The 21,323-nt window shown below is 33.7% G+C and overlaps 2 protein-coding genes across 3 annotated transcripts; both read left to right on the top strand.

The window, feature by feature from the left end:
- The first annotated feature begins 6,924 nt into the window (after positions 1-6,924).
- LOC127788466 (beta-glucosidase 40) lies at positions 6,925-14,366 on the top strand. 2 transcript variants are annotated; one of them, XM_052316754.1, is made up of 14 exons: positions 6,925-7,158; positions 7,359-7,492; positions 8,599-8,665; positions 9,295-9,353; positions 9,794-9,869; positions 10,179-10,250; positions 10,438-10,525; positions 10,741-10,996; positions 11,611-11,726; positions 12,023-12,246; positions 13,159-13,190; positions 13,530-13,632; positions 13,715-13,823; positions 14,079-14,366. In XM_052316754.1, exons 2-14 carry the CDS (start codon positions 7,364-7,366, stop codon positions 14,245-14,247), a joined length of 1,500 nt encoding a protein of 499 aa, XP_052172714.1. In that variant the 5' UTR covers positions 6,925-7,158; positions 7,359-7,363; the 3' UTR covers positions 14,248-14,366. The 2 variants fall into 2 exon arrangements, with proteins under 2 accessions (XP_052172714.1, XP_052172713.1); XM_052316753.1 differs by having other exon boundaries at positions 7,341-7,492.
- A 3,164-nt stretch (positions 14,367-17,530) lies between these two features.
- LOC127788468 (NAC domain-containing protein 83-like) lies at positions 17,531-20,390 on the top strand. Its single transcript, XM_052316758.1, has 4 exons — positions 17,531-17,672; positions 18,999-19,283; positions 19,425-19,693; positions 19,920-20,390. Exons 2-4 carry the CDS (start codon positions 19,007-19,009, stop codon positions 20,109-20,111), a joined length of 738 nt encoding a protein of 245 aa, XP_052172718.1. The 5' UTR covers positions 17,531-17,672; positions 18,999-19,006; the 3' UTR covers positions 20,112-20,390.
- Positions 20,391-21,323: the final 933 nt, after the last annotated feature.

Below are 21,323 nucleotides of genomic sequence, written 5' to 3'. Positions count from 1 at the left end.
ATCTCCCATCAACTTGAACAAAAGAACTCAAGCTATTGTCAGTTATTTTCGTCTCAACCAATCTTGACCTTTCATCTTTATTCCTATTAGTGACTTGTAAGTCGATCACTCTTCCCTTTCTTTAACTAAATACTCGCAACCAACCTACCATTCCCCTCATTGTTTGCTCTTATCGATGACTTGTAACTTATCCATCCCTCCCGATTCTCTTTGCTTTAATTAGTGACCCACAACTCATCTATTGGTGAGTTTGTAATTTGGCGATCGATAGGTATGGTGTTTTGCTACTCTATTTTCATATGTTTAATGGTACGTTTATTATACCTTTAATACTAATTAAATAATTAATATATATAAATTATAAAAATTAAGTATTTAACATGCAAAGCTTAGAGAAAAAAGATGAGTTTTGCCAAAAGATATTATACAAGAGTAAACATTAAAATATAATACGTCATTTTCAATGTCAATTATCATTTATTTGTGACGAAAACAAACGTTGGAGTGATTATTACATTAAAATTAAGTTATACAGAAAGTATGTAATGTAATAGAGACAAGTAGTATATTTAATTGTGTTGCTTTCAAGCAAAATAAAAGAAAACTTGGCCGACACTACCGAGCTAGGTTTAACATTAATTATCTCCATGTCCTGAGGTTAGGAAGGTAATGGAGAGGACGTCATTTATATGTTGTTTTCTTCAGAATATTTTGCTTAGTATCTCATTTTCATACTTGTAAGACAATGAATACTCAATGGCTACTCACGTACTCGATATATATTAATTCTAACAAATTTATATTCATAATTTAAATAATTTTACAACAATTCACTAGCAAATGAATCTAATGTTAGTACAAACAAATAAATAAAAAGCAATAATTGTAATATTTTAAATTGCTCTTATACGTTGAGTAATAAAAAAATATCACCTTAATTTGTTGACGATAAAAATGATATAAAGAAATATTATAAAATAGTATTTGTTAATTAGAATATAGACGTTGACGTTCGGAATTGGTCGACGGTGATTCTTTAGCCCGTTCTGTTGTGGTGGATTCGAAAGAGAGAAAACAGGATATTCGGTTTAGCGTCTTGACCCGCCGGCCCTTCCCTGCAAAGTACTTCAATGCCCAAGTCAGTGAGCGAGCAAGGAAGTATGTAAGGTATTCGTCCGTGGAAAAGAAAAACATACCCTGACCCTTAGAAGAGCTGACTGATCTATATCTAAGGACATATCTTCCTGGATGTGTTGTACGTATACAGATGATGGGATGAAATAGTTGGCGTCGGCGGGGACGGCCATGCCGCAACAAAGTGTCGACGAGACCCTCATTAATGTGGATGGGATCCGTTATTAATGAGGATGAGATCTGAGGTGAACCCGAGGAAACCCAGATGCGGCTGTAATGATGTTATAAAAAAAGGGCCAAGAGGGATCGGCGTGGGCCGGCCAAATGGGCTGAGAAAATGGGTCTAAATATTCCAGCTAGGGTAACCCCTGACTTACTGATATACTGTGGCATATGTCATTTCTGTTACGCAAGCTGATCGGCTGAGCCAACGGATTACAAGCATCGCGGGGAGCTCGCTCGAAATGTAGCTGGGAGCTCGTTCGAATACGTTGATAAGTTAGAGGCATTACCAGGAGCTCGCTTAGTCCTACCGTATGAGCCTGAGCTCCAACAACGCGTGAGCTCGCTTTTTATGAGCTCAACTCGAGATCTCTTGGATCTTAAGTGATTGGGTCGACCCACTGAATTAAGTCCAACCCACACAGAATAGAGCGGGAAATACCCGTAACAATAGATAAAAAAAATAGAAAATATGAAAATTATTTTAAACTTTTATTATTTTTAATATGTTTGTTAAATTTATCGGACGACTATTAAAAATGAAGTCACGTAACTTCTTATCTAAGTTTTTCTTGATATACTTATCTTTTATTCCCTCAAAATAAACATATAGAGATGAGCATATATTGATCATTACAAATAAGAAAAAAATATGCTTGTGTATTTCAATACATTTTAAAAATTTTAACAAATAATTTGATAAAAATTTTAAAATACTTTACAACCTTATTTTAATCATTTCATATCTTGATCCGTAAAACATTCAAATTTTATCTTGACATAATATTATCTTACGCATTTTAACAAACACTACCTAACTAGATTATGTTTAAAGTTTATGTGATTATGTTTTACATAACTATATTAATTAAGGTATAGATTATAGACTCCATCCCTGTCACTTTATTCATCTAAATACCTTTAACTCTCGCTTGTTACAAGTACCCACAAGATAATATTTTAAAAGTAGTATTTGATAATGTAATATCCCAAAATAATAGGGATAATTATATAACTATAATAATAATAAATGAAATGAAATTAATTTAATTAATTAATTTGTTAATTTGAGAGGCGGTGCGCGTGTACTAAGCATAAAAAAGAAATTGATGCTTTTGTCTCTCATGGAAGCTTCTAACCGAATGGAGAAACAGAGGAGAGAGAGGGAGATGGGAGATGACTCAGCCAAGTGAGGGAGAGAGCTCGCGAATGAGTGATGGAGAGACTGAGAGAGGGAGGTGGTTGCGTTCTGCCATGGAAGAAGCAACCTTAAGCTGCTGTTGTAGTGATCGAGAGAGAAGGCCGAACTCGCCATGGCCGATGCAGCCTCGAGCTGCTGTTGCTGTGGCCAAGTGAAGCAAGCACGCGGCGAAGGCGAGCAGCGGTGGCCGATTGAAGACGGCCTGAAGTGACCGCGGTGGCTGGTAGTGGTGGCCGCTTGGAGCAGCGGCCATGGCCGATGCACCAGCAGCAGCAATGCAGAGGCAGCGTGCGCTCGGGAAACCAGCGACGGCGGAAGCGACTGGTGGCGGTGGTCGTGGGGAGTTCAAGACGGCCGGTGGTGATGAGTGGCAGTGACTGTGGTGGCCGGTGGTGTCGCTGTCAGGCGGTGCCGATGGCTGGAGGAGCTCGGCCGCGGCGGTGCTGGTTCGGCCGCGAGAAGAAGAAGAAGAAGAGGAAGAAAGAAAAAAATGAGGAAAGAAGAAAAGAAGAAGAAGAAGAAGATGGATGGCACGCAGAGTAGGGGTGGAGAAGAAGAAGGAAGAAGAAGAAGAAGAAAAGAAAAGAAAAGAAAGGAAAGAAAAGAAAATAAGAAAAAAATAAATGAATTTTGGGATTTTTCGGTAAAGAAAGTGATCAGGTACGTGGGTGGGTAAAAATTAATAGAAGCATGTTATGTTTAAATTATAAAATTTGCGCGATTAGAATTAATTAATTTAAGTTCCGATTGTGTTATTTGCTAGGAAATGATTTAATTTGCATCGGGAGTACAAGAGAAGCCGAAAGCAGCTAATTTCAGGCAAGCTCCTAACCCTCTCTTCATGATCTTTAATTCTCATGAAAGACCCCGTGATTTTCTGTATTTTACCATCTCCCTTACTTTAATTTGGCACCTAGCCTTATTTGTTGAGTTATTATTCATTGTTTTAAGTTAAATTAAATCCGAGACATCTAGAGTTTTATTTGTTGTGAGCTTACGGGGGTTTGTACTGCCCCCACTTCTTTTGGGAATGATGCTGAACCAGCCTGGAAACTAGGTTCCTAGACGTGCGGGTTTAATTACGATTTTATCGGGTTTATTTACAGTTTTATTTATTTATGATTCGGTTAGAGCTATCGAGCAGTAGGGCAGGGGTCGGTTGTTGGTGACGTTGGAGGTAGACTATTGTACGGCCCTGAAGTGGACCGTCGGGTGGACACTCCTAGTCATTGGCCGTTGATCGGTGCCGAACACTGCTGACTAGCTCTACCAGTATGTGATTTACTGCACGTTTGGATTCATTATATTACTGTTCATGATTTGATATGCACATGGGTACGGGTTGCATATTGGGATATTCATTTATTGAGTATGCTTGGACACGGACATGCTAGCTTGGTCAGGTTGCATCCAGCATGGGCATATGCATCGTGTGTGGTTTACTATGTGGGCGGAGTATGGCCTAATGCCTGGATGTATGGGCGCCATGTATCTCGTTGATGCTCACTACGCCATTGCATTTCTATGTGCATTGTATGGCTACTGGTAGTATTTAGTTTTCGGACGGGAGTACCGTTCCAAGGGAGCCTATGGCTCGGGTGTCGGGAGTACCGACATGGACGGGTGACGGGAGTACCGACTCAGGATAGCGCGCGCAGGTTTGTTGGAGATACATGTTGCCTTTCAGGGCATCGGCAGGTTAGTATGGGACTTGGGCGCCAGGTGTCTTGTATGGGCCCCAAGGACCGGTATGTGTTTTATTATGCTATGCTATTGTGTTGTAGCATCTCATGGTTTGTGTGTGCCTGGGGGTTTATTCTGGGGAGAGATTTCTGGTTTTGTGTAGCCTTCAGCTTTTCTTTCCTTACGCTTGCTGAGTCTCTCGACTCACCTTACTTTGCATCATTCCAAGTAGAGGCAGTGTGGGCCATGGCAAGGGAGTCAGCGTCTAGCGGCAGATTCGATATGGTGTACAGGCAGTTCCGTCAGTCCCGGTCAACTCTGATAGTTCAGTAGAATTTATTTTATTATTTTCGACTGTGTCAGGTCATCCCTCGAGTCTCGTGTATGTTGGCACATGAGTTTCTGTTTATTTATTTATCATGTGACCGCTGTGCTAGCGAGGTATCTGTAGTGCATGTATATATTTAACTTTGCTTTTGCTGTTCTTACTTTTACGTATGCATGTCAGGGTGATTTTTATTTTGTGTTTTATTTTTCTCCTCTCGTAAGTGTTTCGTTCGGATAGTTCGAATAATTAGGATATCCGGTGGGGTGCTTACAGATAAGCTATAAAGCACGTACATGCACCCAATAAACCCAAGAAATTATGAAAGGACATGCCCCAATTATCATGGATTGAGGCTAATGATTGCAGTGGATTGGATGCCAATATGAACATTCTGTACTAAACGCATGCCAACATGTGATGGGTTGCCTTAACTTTGAAAAAGTAGCAACGAAGCACGTGCCCTAGTTATCGGGGGCTTCATGTCACTCATTGTCTCCCATCCCACTTTTTCAAAAGAATTGAAACCGACACAAAGGCACTTAATCCATATTATTTAGTTAAAATAAGAACAAAATCATATAACAGCCAGCCATCTTTCTGTGACGTTCTCTGAGCGTTCCAATGCACCATCTTTGTTTCGAATAACAAAGGCATTATTTTTTTTAATTTATTTGATGTGTTCGAATTCCGCTTAATTAATTCTCAAAGGCAAGACAAGTGACCTTCCTCCCCTAGTATATCTTCGGATATTTAGATATAGATATAGTCTATATATATATACTCAAAATTAAAAATAGATTCAAAGATAAATTTGAGAAAAGACTAGTTCTCATATTTATAGATGATTTCAGCCCTCCCCCAAATTATCCAAATTCACAAGGCAAATTTGGAAGATGATTGAGGTTGGCATGAGTTGTAGCTCATGACTATCCCTTAGATTCGTCCATATTCGGTGTAATTCATGTAAAATTTATTTTTTAATCTTACTGTTATCTTTTACCTAAATAGTGATTTTCAATAATAAATCTATCTTTTAAGTCGTTGCACTAATTAAAATCCTGATACATCACGTAAAATTCTAAATATTTTATCACTCTAACAAGCAATGGGGGCAAAGGTATTATTATTATCATTACAAGTAAAGGTGTTAATAAGTTAATAAATGAGTTTTATTTATTTTATTTAAAATTAAAATAATTATAGGAAATTTATATTTTAAGTTATGGAGATAAAATTTATTTAAATATTTATTAAAATAAATGCTAATTATCTATTTAAAATTGAAATAAATTTAAAAAATTATATCTAAAAGATATTGACATGTTAACGTTTGGAATTGATCAACCATGATTCGTAGGTCCGCAATGAGAAAAATGAGCATAAATGTAAAGAAGAGGAACAAATGAAAACAAGTAATAAGTTACATATATAGGGAAATTTTTACGTGATTCGCCTAGAATGATACATAGTCCACGACTGTTCTCTGGTTATTCCGGTAGAGTAACAATGTATCATTATTGTTTATCCCCTTATTTTACAATAGTTTTTGACCCTTATTTATAGTATGAGATGTTTACAATTTACATAAAATCCAAAAGTAGAAGGATGACATCGTGGGAGACAATACGTTCTTATTATTTCTATAAAATTGAGAGTGGATTCCGCATTACTAGGGATCTGGTTTATCTCAGATAAAGTAGATGGGTCCCTGTCTCCGATTATTCCAATGCCTTGTTGTTATGTAAGCTGAACGATTAAGCTATGAAGCATCACTGGGAGCTCGTTTGGTTCCGTGAATTGAACTCAGGTTTCGACAAGATGCGACTTTACTCTGACGATCTCGGCTTTAGCCCTATTAGATTTAGGGAGATTGGGTCGGTCTATTGAGTCGAGTCTAGCTCATAAGAAAGATGGTCTAGAAAATACTCATAACATGATATAAGATATATTTTAAATATTTATTAAATAAGTATACAAATGAGTATGAATGACCCATAACTATTTTTAAATCTTTATTTGTAAGAAGCACGCATCCTTGCCAGATAAAAGTAACCCAAACACTTATCATATGAAGAAAAGTACATAAACCGTGGGGTACGAACTTTTGTGGCTATATGTCACATTTTGGGCTTCTTTTTTTGGCGCCTTAATCTCATAATAATAATAGTTTATAATAATTAATAAATTTATTTAAAATTATTATTACTAATAATTAGTAAATCTATTGTTAGGTTTAGTTAAGAGTATTATGAATTATTATAAATTTTAAATAAAATTATTATGAATTTTCCCCCAAATACAAGGAATATTTTATGGCCATTTTCCCACACGTTAAAGGGCTGTTTGGGAACGAGAGCACGCTTTCAAATCCCATGGCCGAAAATGTGATTCCCCGTAGCCATGAGATTCAGGCGCCAGAGAGAGAAGCCCAAAGTGTGAAGCAAACAAAGACCATTCTCGATAACTATGATTGAAGCCACGACCAACAATATTATTCCTATCTATACATATATAAAATCATATATCAATCTCCATAGGCGCCGAAGCTCAATATTCAAGTCTGAAAGCGTGTGAACGGACGACTCACCAGGTGCTTTCAATCCCTCTCTCCCTCTCGCTGTCACTGCCGCCATAGCCGTGGATGCTTTTCTGCAATAATCTACTCTTTCTTGTCCTCCATTGTCAATTCTTCAAGCTGCGATTTCATCTGCATATATATGTATATAGATATAGATCGAGAGATCTGTTTTTAGAATTGTGAATATACTTCAGATTGATTTGAGTGATCAGTAGCGATGGCGTTGAGAGGAGGCGTCGCTTTGGTATTCGCACTGCTGGTTTTCACAACATGCTCGGCTCAGCGCATCCATAGACGAAGCTTTCCCGATGGATTCGTCTTTGGCACTGCCTCTTCCGCTTACCAGGTTTTGGAATTCTCTTCCATTAACTCAACATTTATGCATTCCATTTACTTAATTCATCTCATTTCGCTTTATTAATTACTCCTCTGCCTTCCTTATTAACATCGAATTTGCTCATCATGCGAGCACATAAACTGTTACTTCCATAAATACAAACAGTATAATTGATATTTGGTAATGGATACTGCTTAGATAGCATTTGTTAGAATAAATAAAATAAAATTATATTAAATAAAGTTAAAATTTTTATTTATAAAAATTAAGATATGCTTATCTTGATAGAAAAAAATAAGTGTATTTAAAAAAATTCAGATAAAAAATAACGTGATTTTTTTAAATAATCATAAGAAAAATTTAATAAATATATTAAAAAATAAAATTTTAAAATATTTTTTAAATCTTATATTTTTTATTAATATATTAATTAACAAATATTATTTTAATATATAAATATGTTTTATATGCAAGCAAAGAAAGTTACTTCTTTGTCATTAGGACAATGGGAAACAGTTTTTGTGTCTAAAACTCTCTAGGCTGGTGAAATATGTGTTTAGGGCCTTCAACTCTTTAAATTTAATAAATAATTATTTTAATTTTATTATTAAAATAAAATTAATAAATTTTTTATTTTTAATTTTTTATTAAAAGTTGGAGGCCCTAAATTAATGATGTCCTAATTCCCAACCTCTTCAGCCGGTCCTGATTTCGTAGGGGACAAAAGATTCATAGGATTCTTATTTTGTGGAGAGAACTGCTTTGATGGGAAGTTGGTCAATATTTATGGATATTCTGTTACTACGAATAATGGGAAGAGTATTGCCCGAAAGCGCGTCAAGAAGTTAGGGGCCCATAACTGTATTACGGAGCCTTGTTAGAAATGTTACTTTTATGATATTTATTTAATAACATCTATTATTTTAATATAGTTTTAATAATATTTAGCTAACATAATAATTTGATGTTTACCTTTAATATTGTTACAAAATGAGACGCATTATTATTTCCTGCAATTATACTTAAGTAATACATGAAAAATATGATTAATCACGATTATTGTTGATGTAACTAAGTTAATTTATTTATTTAATTATATTGTATTTATTTGGCAGTACGAAGGAGCAGTGAAGGAGGGCGGAAGGGGACTCACAGTATGGGACAAATTTGCACATTCATTTGGTACATTTTTAAAAAATTATTTTACACATTTTGTATTTGGGGGCAAAAATTATTCGGCTACAACCAAAAATTTTAATTGAATCAATTTCAGTTAAATTTTCTTATAAAAAAATCAGCTTTCGATTGTGTTTTACTATTAATAATTTGGTTTTTAACTTAATAAACCAAAATGTAAGGTTATTTTATGAAAATACCCCTAAGTTTTAAGTCATTTACAAACTAATATGATTATTTTGGTTTTAACTAGTTGATAGTTATGTTTTTTTTTTCTTTTATGGTAATAGTTTTATTGCTCTAGTTATGGGATGAGCTTCTTTGATTTTCTCCCTTAATAAAATTCAAAGTTTTCAACACAACTTATTTGAATAGTTTGAAGTTCAATTTATTTCCATTAATTTCAGTTATTTTGATTAATACGATTAAAACGTTTTTTTTTTAAAGAATTTAGTTGGGTTTGGAATAAGTAGTAAATTTGGCCAATTCAATTTGGTTTCCAAACTCTTTTAACTGACGGGAATAATCAAATGTGCAGTCATATTTACGCTATTATTATTATTGTGTAAATAACATGATTAAATTAAAAAAAAGAAAAGAAAAAAAGATAGTCACCACTGCAAATTTGGTTGCAGGAAAGGTGCTTGATTTCAGTAATGCAGATGTTGCAGACGACCAGTATCACCGGTATCAGGTAATTAAGTTGGTGTCCTCGCAAATTGATCACAAATTCTATGTATTGGTTTTAGAAAGATTTTGAGAATTCATCTCAAAGTAACTTAATTTTAACAAATAATGAAAAAACATTTGTGTTGGTTCAAAAATTACTATTGTGAGAAAACAAAACCCTGAAGAAAGTAAATGTGCTTTCAAGTTTTTGAAAGCTCCGGTTAATGGTTGGGTTTTGTTTCTTTTATCATATCTTTGGAATGAAAATTCCAATAACTTAACACTTTTTTTTCTTCTACAGTTTTCATTCAACAATGATATTAGTTTTCAAACGTAAATTGTTGTTTTTACATTCAAAATCATAAAAACAAGAACAACAAACTAGAAATAATGAACGTTTTTATTTGGAAACCTTACCAAATAGTTTAAGTTGATAGCCTGAACCTTTGAATTATTTGGAAACAGGAAGATATACAGCTGATGAAGGACATGGGAATGGACGCCTACAGATTTTCAATCGCATGGTCCAGGATTTTCCCGAGTAAGTTCCATTCGCTCGATCAATTTATATTGACATTTTAAAAATATAGTTAAAATTATGAATAGCTCTTACCCTTGACAAGGGAGTTTGGAAATATTATTTTACAAGTCTGAATGCAATGATAGGAGGGTGGTCTCTCGTTATAAATTTTATGAGTTGTTTTAAGTGAAAAGATGAATGATATTGTTAACAGAATTCCTTTGTTGACAAGGAGGTTTTGAATTAAATTTTTATTTTTTTGTCAAATAAAAGAATAAATAAATAAAATTGTGAGTACTGAATCTACTGCTCATTTTTGTCAAATTTTAGACGGAAGCGGGGAAATCAACGAGGCAGGAGTTAATCACTATAATAAGCTTATCAATGCTTTGTTAGCCAACGGTATGCTTCTCAACTCTATAACAAAAATATCATTGTCATCTTATTTAAATAATATTTTTATAATTTTTTCATAAAAATATTACTAAAATTTATTGAGATATATATATATGTGATTATTTAATCTTTTTGTTGCATGACGATATCCATCTGGCCATATTGGCGTCTACATTATTCATTGAATGGACAGGAATTGAACCATATGTAACTCTCTACCACTGGGACCTGCCCCAAGCCTTGGAGGACAGATACAAAGGATGGCTTCATTCCAACATCATGTAAGTCACACACTTATACAAAATATATAGAAATGCGTAGGCCTTTATTTAATAAAGATACAATTTTCTAACTCAATTTCAAAAGTATCTTTAGTGGTCTACACTACTCAATTTGTAAGTCCGAAAAAATAACCCTTTACATGACCTATACGCTGAAAAGATAAAAGTTTTTACAACTTGAAATTTTAGTGTTTATATTATTAATTTTCTTTCAGAAAGGACTTCACAAAATATGCAGAGACATGCTTTGAGAAATTCGGCGACAGGGTGAAGCACTGGATTACGTTTAACGAGCCTCACACATTCACCATACAAGGCTACGACGTGGGCCTCCAAGCTCCTGGTCGCTGCTCCATCTTGCTTCACCTCTTTTGTAGGGCTGGCAACTCTGCAACCGAGCCTTACATTGTTGCGCACAACGTTCTTCTTTCTCATGCTACTGTTGCAGATATTTATGCAAAAAAATACAAGGTATGTTTCATCAAAATTGTAAGTTCGATATATTACAAAAATATAAGTTTCTATATAAACCCTGAATTTTATATGGAATGTGTAATCAAAATAGGAGTTCATCAGTCACACGCATGATTTGTGATTTCAATTTAACACAGTTAGTGAACTTATTGTGAACTTTGCCATTTTGGAATTTATATGACATGGGGATATTGCATGTCAAAACAATCTAGCTTAGGGTAAATCTTCTAATAGTGCTAACTTTTAAGTTTAACAGAATGTGCTGATTGATAAAATCAATTGTATAGACACGTAATACCAAACTAAAGTAATAAGCTATGTCACCTAACAAGAATGGTACTGACAAGAATGTATGTCAATAAAAAGGACTAAACAAAGGGGCCCGCACAAATTTCTATATGAACGACATATAAACAAAGGGGTGCCACTTTAAAGAGTTAGTTCTTTATTTTTTTAATGCTTTCAGCTATATGATTTTTAACGAGTAATGTCACTTTATATAAGATTATTGTTCATATAGCATTGCCAACCCGTCACACGCTAGAAAGAAACCCATCAAAATGACTCATAATTACAAGTACACCATCGTCTAAACTTGACTCCCTGGGCAGCCGAAGCAGCTTGGATCAGTTGGGATATCCTTTGACGTGATCTGGTTTGAATCAGCAACGAACTCCACAGACGACATTGAAGCAACACAAAGAGCACAAGATTTTCAATTGGGCTGGTAAACTCTCATTATCTCTCTTTCAGAATTAATATATCTCTAAGATACGTGACAATGATATTCTTATAATTATAATTTATTTTAGCAATATTTCACTTTATGATTACATCATCTTGTATGAAAATAAGTAAGTTGTCAAGAGATATTCATCTGGAAAATAAATTAACTTCCATGAAACTAGGTTTTCGTGGACTCAATTTTACACTCCATTGCTCACAATATGGGCTATATGTTATTATCTTTGTGATGAATGATCTATAATGTCTGGCATGTAAATGCTGACGATGGAGTTGCAGGTTCCTGGATCCTCTGATCTTTGGGGACTACCCGAGCTCGATGATTAAAAGGGTGGGAAGCCGTCTGCCCAGATTTACGAAAGCAGAGTCTGCCCTTCTCAAAGGGTCGTTGGATTTTGTGGGCATAAATCACTACACAACATTTTATGCTGAGCAAAATACATCTAACATCATTGGAGGCCTTCTCAACGACTCCCTTGCGGACTCCGGTTCCATGACTCTCCGTAAGTCATATTTTTATTTTTGTGATTCCGGGTCATTTTAATATTTTTTATGATAATATGTAATTATATTTTTATAATTATTAGTCACGGGAACAAATGTTTTTTTTCCCTAACATATGATCACTAACCAGTTTCATTGTTCTGTGTGAAAATTTCTATGGATTTTTTATCTGTATATCATTACCCATTATTTTGTTAGGAATATGATTTTATATGACATGAAATGCTTTTTTTCTATAAGTATTTGGGAGCGTGGTAGATGGACCAAAAAGTACTTTTGTATAGATAGATAAAAACGTTTTTGTACATTTTCGTAATCTTTCGCCAATATAGCAAAAGGGTTATTTTTATGATAATACAAATTTTTGGAGAAGTAAAATTTGAAGTTTATGTTATGATTTAGAATTCAAAAATAATTTTCTAGACAAAAATATTGTTCTCAATCAAAAGTTATTCACATAATTGGAGAAACTTCACGGTCCCACTACCAAACAAACAATAAGACTTGTGGAAGGTAATCGAATGCTTTCATTTTAATATACAAACGTAGGGATGTAGTTAAGTAATTTTGTTTTCTAATTTTTCGTTACTATTGAGAAATAAATACTAGTCTCAAACATCGCCTTTATAGAATTTTTTTTATACATAATATTACAGCGTGATGCACCAGTGATATTTCTATAATTATGAGCCATTTAGTGAATTTATTTTTTTATTAATGGATACTTATAAACAGAGTCATTGTTATTTTGTAGGAAAATTTTAAAATGTTTCTGCTTATATATCATTGTGATTTAATTTGTAGTATCCCAATCGGCTGTTTTTCTGAATTTTGTTTTCTTTTTAGTGCTGTGTTGCTGGGTTTTAATTCCAGAGCTTGACAATATGTGTTTCATTTTGGTTTAATTTCAGCATTCAAAGATGGAAAACCCATAGCAGACCGGGTATGTGATCTATTCTATTATTTCATACTTGATATTTGTTGGCCTGTAGCGCCTGTAATTTGTCAATTTCAACTGAAGGATATCTGCCTAAGTAAAATGGGTGTAACTCACAAGAATATCACTTCTAAAAATTTGTAAGTTTGTCTCGTATTTAGTCTTTTCACGTAAAATTAGAAAGATAAATTTACTTGTAATAGTAATTTTCCACTCAAACATTGTATAAAAAACACTCTATATATATTTGTAATTTCTCTTAAATTCTAATATATAATTATCTAATTTCTCCAACTTGATAAAAATAAGAGTTTGAAGTCATATTTTTAAGAATATTTTGTGCAGGCGAATTCTATATGGCTGTACATAGTGCCACAAGGGATGAGAAGTTTGATGAACTACATAAAGCACAAGTATGGAAACCCTCCAGTCATCATCACTGAGAATGGTAAACCCTCTGATTCATTGCTTCTCGGGCCGTTAAAAAGTTGTTGATTAATTCCTTAGGTTTATTTCGTTGCTTTTCACAGGAATGGATGATGCCAATAACCCTTTCATTTCCATCAAAGATGCCCTCAAGGATCAGAAAAGAATCCAATACCACAATGATTATCTTTCAAACTTGCTTGCTTCCATCAAGTATGTTCTGATTTTAATTCTACATTCTGTTTCCACCTTTGATTTTTGTATCACTCAACCAGTCATGTGTATTATTTGATTTCAATCATTATATTTTAATTCTATGAGTGATATTATTATTAAACTGACTATGTTGTGTAATGCTTCTTTGTACACTATAAATGCTTAGTCTTTCTAATAAAAACTAAATTAATTAATACACAAAATTTAACTCTTCAACAATCTCTATTTGCAACTAATGTATGGATGATGCAGAGAGGATGGATGCAACGTGAAAGGGTACTTTGTGTGGTCTCTACTAGACAATTGGGAATGGGCGGCAGGATACACTTCCCGCTTCGGCCTCTATTTTGTGGACTTCAAAGACAAGCTCGAAAGGTACCCCAAGGACTCTGCCAAGTGGTTCAAGGCCTTCCTCACATAAAATATGTCCTACAATTGTCTCTTATTTATCAGTTCAATATATGTAATATATAAACTGCTTGTGTTTTAATCAATAATCAAGGGAAATTAATACATGATTTAATTTATTATAATTAAGGTTGGCAACAGGGTCAAGAATAGGGTGGGCCTATTCTATCCCTAATCTCAAACCCCAATATCTTTATCCCATTATTCTAGTGGTGTAGGAATTTTCACCCCATTCCTTGCCCTAGCGAGGGAAGGTTGGGGCACTCCAAACTCATTCTCTCGTAAGATTTGGCAAGCGCAAGATAGGGTGTTTCGAAATCTCAAATTTATATATGTGTATATAAAATAGATAATATGTTTAATAAAATAAATAATATATTTATATATAAATATAATATACATATATAGAGAGAGGCGGGGCAACAATGCTAAATATCATCTCTGTCTCAATCCCTTGACTCAATCCTGATTAAATAATTTTTTATTACGACAAATTTTCGTGAATTTGAATTTGAGGTTTTTTTACTAACATTAGTTAGAATTAGCTCTCATTCAATCTCATTTTTCAATTATCTAATTAGAAAATTATATTTTTTGAACACTTAAAATCATGTAACAATTACGATATTTACAATTCTAATACCATGGTTTAAAAATGGTTATGTATATTTGTTATATGTATTTTCTGCATCATTTCTTATGAGCCGGACTCAATCCGATGGGCCGGCCCAATCACCCGGAGCCTGGAAGGTCCAAGCAACCTCGTCAAGAAAAATTCATACAACATCAAAATTCAAAACTCATAAAGCGAACTCCTTGCAAGCTCTAGGCAAAGCCCTAAGCGAGCTCTCAGTAATTGACTTAATGATCTTTCAATAAAACTCCCAGTTTGCTGGACCAGTCAGCTCGCTGGCCTAAAAAACATCCAGCTCGCATAGATGACAAAGTTACTAAACAGCCAAAAATAGGGCCCACTTACTTTATCTGAAACGGACCATATTCCTCAAAATGAAGATTCCACTCCCGATTTTATGTAGATAATAAGGACTGCTTGTCCCCCATTATATTATCTTTATATTTCTATATTTTATCCAAATTGTAAAGGCCCCTCATTACAAATAGGAGTCAGAGATATCATAAGAGGGGCAAGGAGAATAATCAGATATTGCCACTCTGAAAGAATAATTAGAGTGCAGTCGTGAAATAGGTATAGTTCTGGCCAAATCACGTGAAAATTGCTGATGTTCAACAAATATCTGAGATCTTTATTTTCTTCTTCTTAACATTTTGAATTCACTCATCGCGGCCCAAAACGAATCACGATCGGTTGAAATCGGACGTCGACAATATTTATATTATTTGAAGGAGATGTTATATTTACTAATAGTTAGGTTGAAACTTGAGTTAGAAGTTTTGAATTTGAATATCGTGTTATAATAAATTGTTATAAGTCAAATTTAACCACAGTTTGATCTAAAATAAAAGAATTAGTAATGATGTCGTTGATGATCCATCACCAAACATGATCTTAAGTTAGCGAGATTGATTTTACACACTATAACCCCTTTTGATGAGTCTACCTTGCATTTGTACTAATTTAAAACAGTAAATTCAAAGGATATGGTTAACTTAATATTATTATTTAATTATTAAGAAAATATATTCATCATTATTTATAAGATTGTTTAAGCGAGAATTCAATTCAGACACTTATTAATGGTTCATTACTCAAAAATAAAATCTCCACAATAATATCATAGGCCCATTCCTTATACATAATGAGATCTAAAACACCACTAAATCATGAGAGGTAATGAAATGCAATGCCCTCAAAAACCAATAGAAAATAGACCAATCATTGGGCCAAAAATTTGTGGGCACAAATTGTTAAACCTTTTATAATATGTGCAATATTAATTAGGTTTTATTTTGAAAAAATCAACTGGACTTTAACTCAACTGAAAGTCCAATAAGTTATATATAATCATAATTGGTATGTTGGGTTTGGTGCACTTTTATGAATTTAGACAGACCCATTTATCTTAATTTGTGGAATAATTATATGTCTAATAGAGTTTTATGATAGGTTAAATTCTATTGATATTTATAAATTGAATACTAAGTCTCATTTTCTCTCAATTCACTATATCATATTATTTTTTACTCATTAAGAAACGACTTTGACAAGCTAGAAGAGGACGAGGACGCCTCCAGGGCATAAATCAAGTGGCGGGCAAGTGATACGCTGAGATTAATACTAGTAAGTCACGAATTCGATACTCAACTTAAACAAGGGCTAAAGACCCGCTTGTAATTTACCTTTTTTATTGAAATTGAGGGCACGAATGACGGGAGACGACGTAAGGGCAGTAATCCCAACAGTAGAAAACCTATTTGTGACTTGTGCAATTTTGTTTACTATTCAATCATGTTTTTTATCACTAATTATAAATTTAAGAGGTATTTTTGTTCTTTAATCTTGTGTTTTATATGATATGCGGATTTGTTAGAAAATATATCTAACACCACAGCTTTGTTCTAAAAGATAGGCCCAATTCCATTAGAGAAGCGATGATTTTGGTTGGGTTTCCTCCTAGTCCATGAAGGAAAATAATCTAAAAATCTTTTCTAATCGAAACAATAACAATGAATGTATGAAACCAACATAACCTTAAAAAGCCTAAATAAAAGATATTGATTGGCCACGGGGTTTTAGACCCACAAATCAACAAAATTAAAGACCAAATATTCATTAAAACGATGTATCATTAACTAATCATAATTGAAATTATCTCTAATATTTTATAAGCAAATCAATTCATATCACATTTAATTAATGATATTATTATTATTATCATGGTCCAATATCTGTTTGTAAGAGCCATCTAAATTGGATTGGTTAGTTTGACCCAAAAAATAGAAACCATTTGATGAACCGATTTGATTGAAAGTAAAAGGCCACAGGATCACTTAAACTTTGTTTAACAAAATGAATTTATCAATTAAACCAGGATTAATCTAATTAAGTCACTTTTTATATATATATATTTTTACTTTATTTTGAAATATTAAAAGATAAAAATATTTTAAATTTGGTAAAAGAATTTTGATGTATAACTTTTTGAATTACCAATAAATTTGGTGATAAATTTATATGCATGATTAATAAATTTATTAAATTTGGTAATTTATTATAAATTATAAATTTGGTAAAATCGTATTTTTGAACGCACCTATATGTATATATATTTAAAAACAAGAAGAAGGCCCCACCCAAACCGCTCGTAGAAGTTGCCATAATCACACCCGCCTCGAGAACAATCTTCTTCTTCTTCTTCTTCTTCCAGATATCTCGTTCCAGATTCGCTGTTCGTGATCGATTCGACGTGAAGCTTTCTTCCGCCGCACCGCCTCCCCCGTCCGAATCCAAAACAAGAGGTATGAGTTCCTGAACCGACGAAAATGCTGCAATATTATATGATATCCGTTCAATTTTCGAGTAATAGTCGGATTTGAGGAATCTTTTCGGTAGGCTTTTATCGAACCCAGGCAACGAGTTAGAGAAATAACGGCGGTTGTTGTTGGTCCGATGAGTGAGAAAACAGGGACGAGTGTTATCAGACTGTAGGTATACAATCTTAACTGAGAGATAAAGAGTCTTGGATCTTCTGCTTGTGGTTTGGGAACGATAGGAATTTTTTATTGATTAATGTTTGGGTAACGGCGGGATTTTCTGTATCATTTGGAGCATATTGTTGTCAAAATGCTTAAATCCCTCCATCAGTTCGGTTTATCTGTGTTTTCATTTGTTTTCTTGAGAATATTACATGGAGGCTCTCGCATTATCTAAAAACTAGGTATTCTGCACGCGTATGCTTGTAGCATAATATATCAAGAAGGGAAACGGGGGAAGAAAATAAGGCCTATTTGATTTTGCTATTCCGTTTGCTTGGATTCATTTCTATTCCTTTTGCATTTTTTTTGGTTAAAAACTAAAAACTGAACATTGCCTTTGATAGTATTGTGGTGTTGATGTTTGATAAAAAAAAAATGTCGTGTAAGTTATCAGAAATTTATTTATATATATATTTTACATTATCAAAAATACTGATCCCCTGCGAAAAGTGGCTGATGAGCCCTCGGAGGTTGGTCGATTAAGGGGCTGTGGTTGGTATGGGAACGCTATTTTAGTGTTATGTTTTTTAAATGGAAAACTGCAGTAAAATCTAACTGGCCTGGAGAAGTGGTGTTATTCAATCAAAAAAGTTTTCTGGTAGAGCTCTATTGAGTATAATCTCATGGTTATCCAATGAATTAAGTTACATCAAAATAGTTTCAGAGTTAATTTCTAGTTTACAAACACCTCTTTTGTCCTTTATAATATCTCATTGATTATAAACCTTTTTCCCAGCTGATTTCAGTTTTTTATTTGAGAAACAGCAATAGCCATTCATTTATACATATAATTCTCCATATGATAGAATTTTCTGTTTTATTTGACTTTGCATATAATCACCTAGTGAGATTAAAGTTTGACATGTTGTTTATGTAGCCATGATGATGGGAAGATTGTTCTCACCCTAGTTCATGGCCATTTTAATTTTTAAAGTGAAGGTCTAACTTGATTTCGAATATATTGAAAGCAAATTGAACAAGGCTTGTGATTGTTATGGTTGTTATTCTTGAGAGAAAATTGAATACGTTTAACTGACTATATGCAACTTCGACCTGGCACTCATGCAAAGACCTGCCAACTTTTGTCAGGCTTAGTCATGGCAAGTTCCTCTAGGTCTTCCCCGTCGGTACATGGAGAGAAGAGAAAAATAGAAGAAGAAAAACAAGAGCAGAAGTCACAAACAACTAGTGAAGATGGTGGAATGGACAAGCTGGAAGAGCTGGTTTTACCATCTGGGTACCGATTTTCTCCAACTGATCCTGAGTTGGTTGTGCACTATCTCATCAAGAAGATTGTAGGCCGGGGACTTCCTGCTAACATCATCAAACACATTAAAGATCTGTACAAGTATGATCCCCTAGAGCTCCCTATTAGTAAGTATTTTTAATGGTGTTTTTAATTCTCAATCAATTGAATTCTATCTCTATAAACATGTATGTTGCTTTACCTTTCCCATAGCCATGACATAATTAATTTTTGTTCAACTTATAATAAACTTGTTGGTTGACCTCTAGGCGAGTTCAAGTATGGCAATGAAAATGAAGCATATTTCTATACGCATATACAGCAAAAGGACTCGCATGGATCGCAACAAGTACTTGATACACCAAGCGGTTATTGGCGAGAAATTGATCTCGGGGATTTTGAGGTTTTCTATGGGTGGGAAATCGTTGGGTTGAAGAGAAGTATGGCCTTCTATGAAGGAGAATTTCCAAACGGGAAACGAGCAGATTGGGTAATCGATGAGTATAGTGTTAATCCCAGGCTAATTCCAATTGAGAAGGTAAATCAGTTCTATCATACTTCTTCTGTTCTTCTGTGCTCTGAAGTTTGAGCTTCTTTTGGATACCAACTTTCATATCCCTAGTATGTTACCCCCAAGGGTTGGCCTAGTGGTAGTGGTAAAGTAAGGACTCTATAGTAGTCTCTTTATCAATGGCCAAAAAAAAATAAATAAATAAATGAAAACCTAATTTGTTTGTTAATGGGGTTAAACTTACTCCTTCTAGACGAAGGGGTGTGTCGTATGCAGGATTAGACATGGAGGCAGTTCTAACAAGAACGAATGGGGCTCACCATTGGAGTCGGATTCAGATGATGAAGTTCAGTCTCGAGAGAGAAATTCTAATCTCACAAGTAATAGCATTGATAATGAAATTCTCTCAGAAATAGAAGATCATTCCGATGCTGACAGAAGATAGAATTGCAGAATCACTAGTATGATTATCGAGCTCTATCTTTCTTGCATTGTTGAGTAATACCTTAGATTGTTTTTCTTTTTTTTTTTTTTTTTTTGGTGTTTTCATGTACTCCTTTATAGCAGGCTATGTGACATATATGTACATGGCATTCCTCCCTTGGATGCATGAGAAGTTCTTTCATATCCTCAAAAATGGGAAGTCCTCTTGTCCAGTTTTTTGGGATTCTCTGTTTAGTCATAAAATGTTTGTATATAAGACCAAATTAATAAGTTAATAGATGTTCAGTCTCATAAGAATAGTGGTACATATTTTATAAATAAGTTTTGTTTATACGTGTGTCAGGCAACTATAGTTATGAGAATACTAAAGAATTTACAAGTGTTTTGGTTAAGAATTGTAACTTGAGAAGGTCTCTATAGTTTTGTTTATTCACTATGTCTTTTATGTTGGGTTTTTTGTAATCGAATGACACCACAGTGAATTAGATGTTTAATAATTTTTCAAAATTTATAAAAGTTTGCAAGAGAAATGTAAAAGCAGTGAAATATAAGCAATAAGATAAGAAACAAAAAATGTAAATGATACAAGAATTTAGGTCCTGTTTGATAACATGTAGTTGGAAAAGAAAATATTTTTAAACTTGCATAGAAAACAAAAATCACTCCCCTAAATGGATTTTTTTTTATGAAAAATAGGTTAAAACATACTTTAATGGTTGTGTTATCTAATTCAATTCCATAAAAAATGTAGTGTGTCAAATAATAAAGATAAGATTCAATTTCTCGAATGTGACAATTTTTTATGAAATTTTCATGCTATCAAACATACCCTTAGAATAATTCGACTCAAGTCAATCTACATCTATTACAATTCTCCACTAAAAATTTTAATATACTATAAATTTACTATTTAAACCAAGTGGGCTTTTTCGCAAACATGTTACAACATTCCTTTTTATTGCGCTTAAAATTTAGATTTTTGCTAATATTTTACGTGTTTCTAATTAGGAATATACAATCTCCTATTTATAAGTAGTTGTCTAGCAAACTGTTAGGAATTACAATAAGATAAGAGATACAAATCTCTCAACTCTCTCTCTAAATTTTATTTAAAACAAGGGTTAAATAAATCTTTATGATGAATAAAACAATCTTGATAGAAAAAAGAGAGTAAAAAAAAAGCATAATAAAACTTGAGAATAAATTATATAAA

This window comes from Diospyros lotus, chromosome 13 (genome assembly GCF_014633365.1).
Source record: "Diospyros lotus cultivar Yz01 chromosome 13, ASM1463336v1, whole genome shotgun sequence".
In the NCBI taxonomy this organism is placed as follows: Eukaryota; Viridiplantae; Streptophyta; class Magnoliopsida; order Ericales; family Ebenaceae; genus Diospyros; species Diospyros lotus.
This window is presented reverse-complemented; position numbering and strand designations above follow the sequence as displayed.

Excerpts from the sequence above, each read along its gene's own strand:
- LOC127788466 (XM_052316754.1), top strand. The coding sequence starts at position 7,364 with ATGGCGTTGAGAGGAGGCGTCGCTTTGGTATTCGCACTGCTGGTTTTC. Across the intron at positions 13,191-13,529 it reads GAAAACCCATAGCAGACCGG|GCGAATTCTATATGGCTGTA; the intron begins GTATGTGATCTA and ends TATTTTGTGCAG. Across the intron at positions 13,633-13,714 it reads AGTCATCATCACTGAGAATG|GAATGGATGATGCCAATAAC; the intron begins GTAAACCCTCTG and ends TGCTTTTCACAG.
- LOC127788468 (XM_052316758.1), top strand. The coding sequence starts at position 19,007 with ATGGCAAGTTCCTCTAGGTCTTCCCCGTCGGTACATGGAGAGAAGAGA. Across the intron at positions 19,284-19,424 it reads TCCCCTAGAGCTCCCTATTA|GCGAGTTCAAGTATGGCAAT; the intron begins GTAAGTATTTTT and ends GTTGACCTCTAG. Across the intron at positions 19,694-19,919 it reads GGCTAATTCCAATTGAGAAG|ACGAAGGGGTGTGTCGTATG; the intron begins GTAAATCAGTTC and ends TACTCCTTCTAG.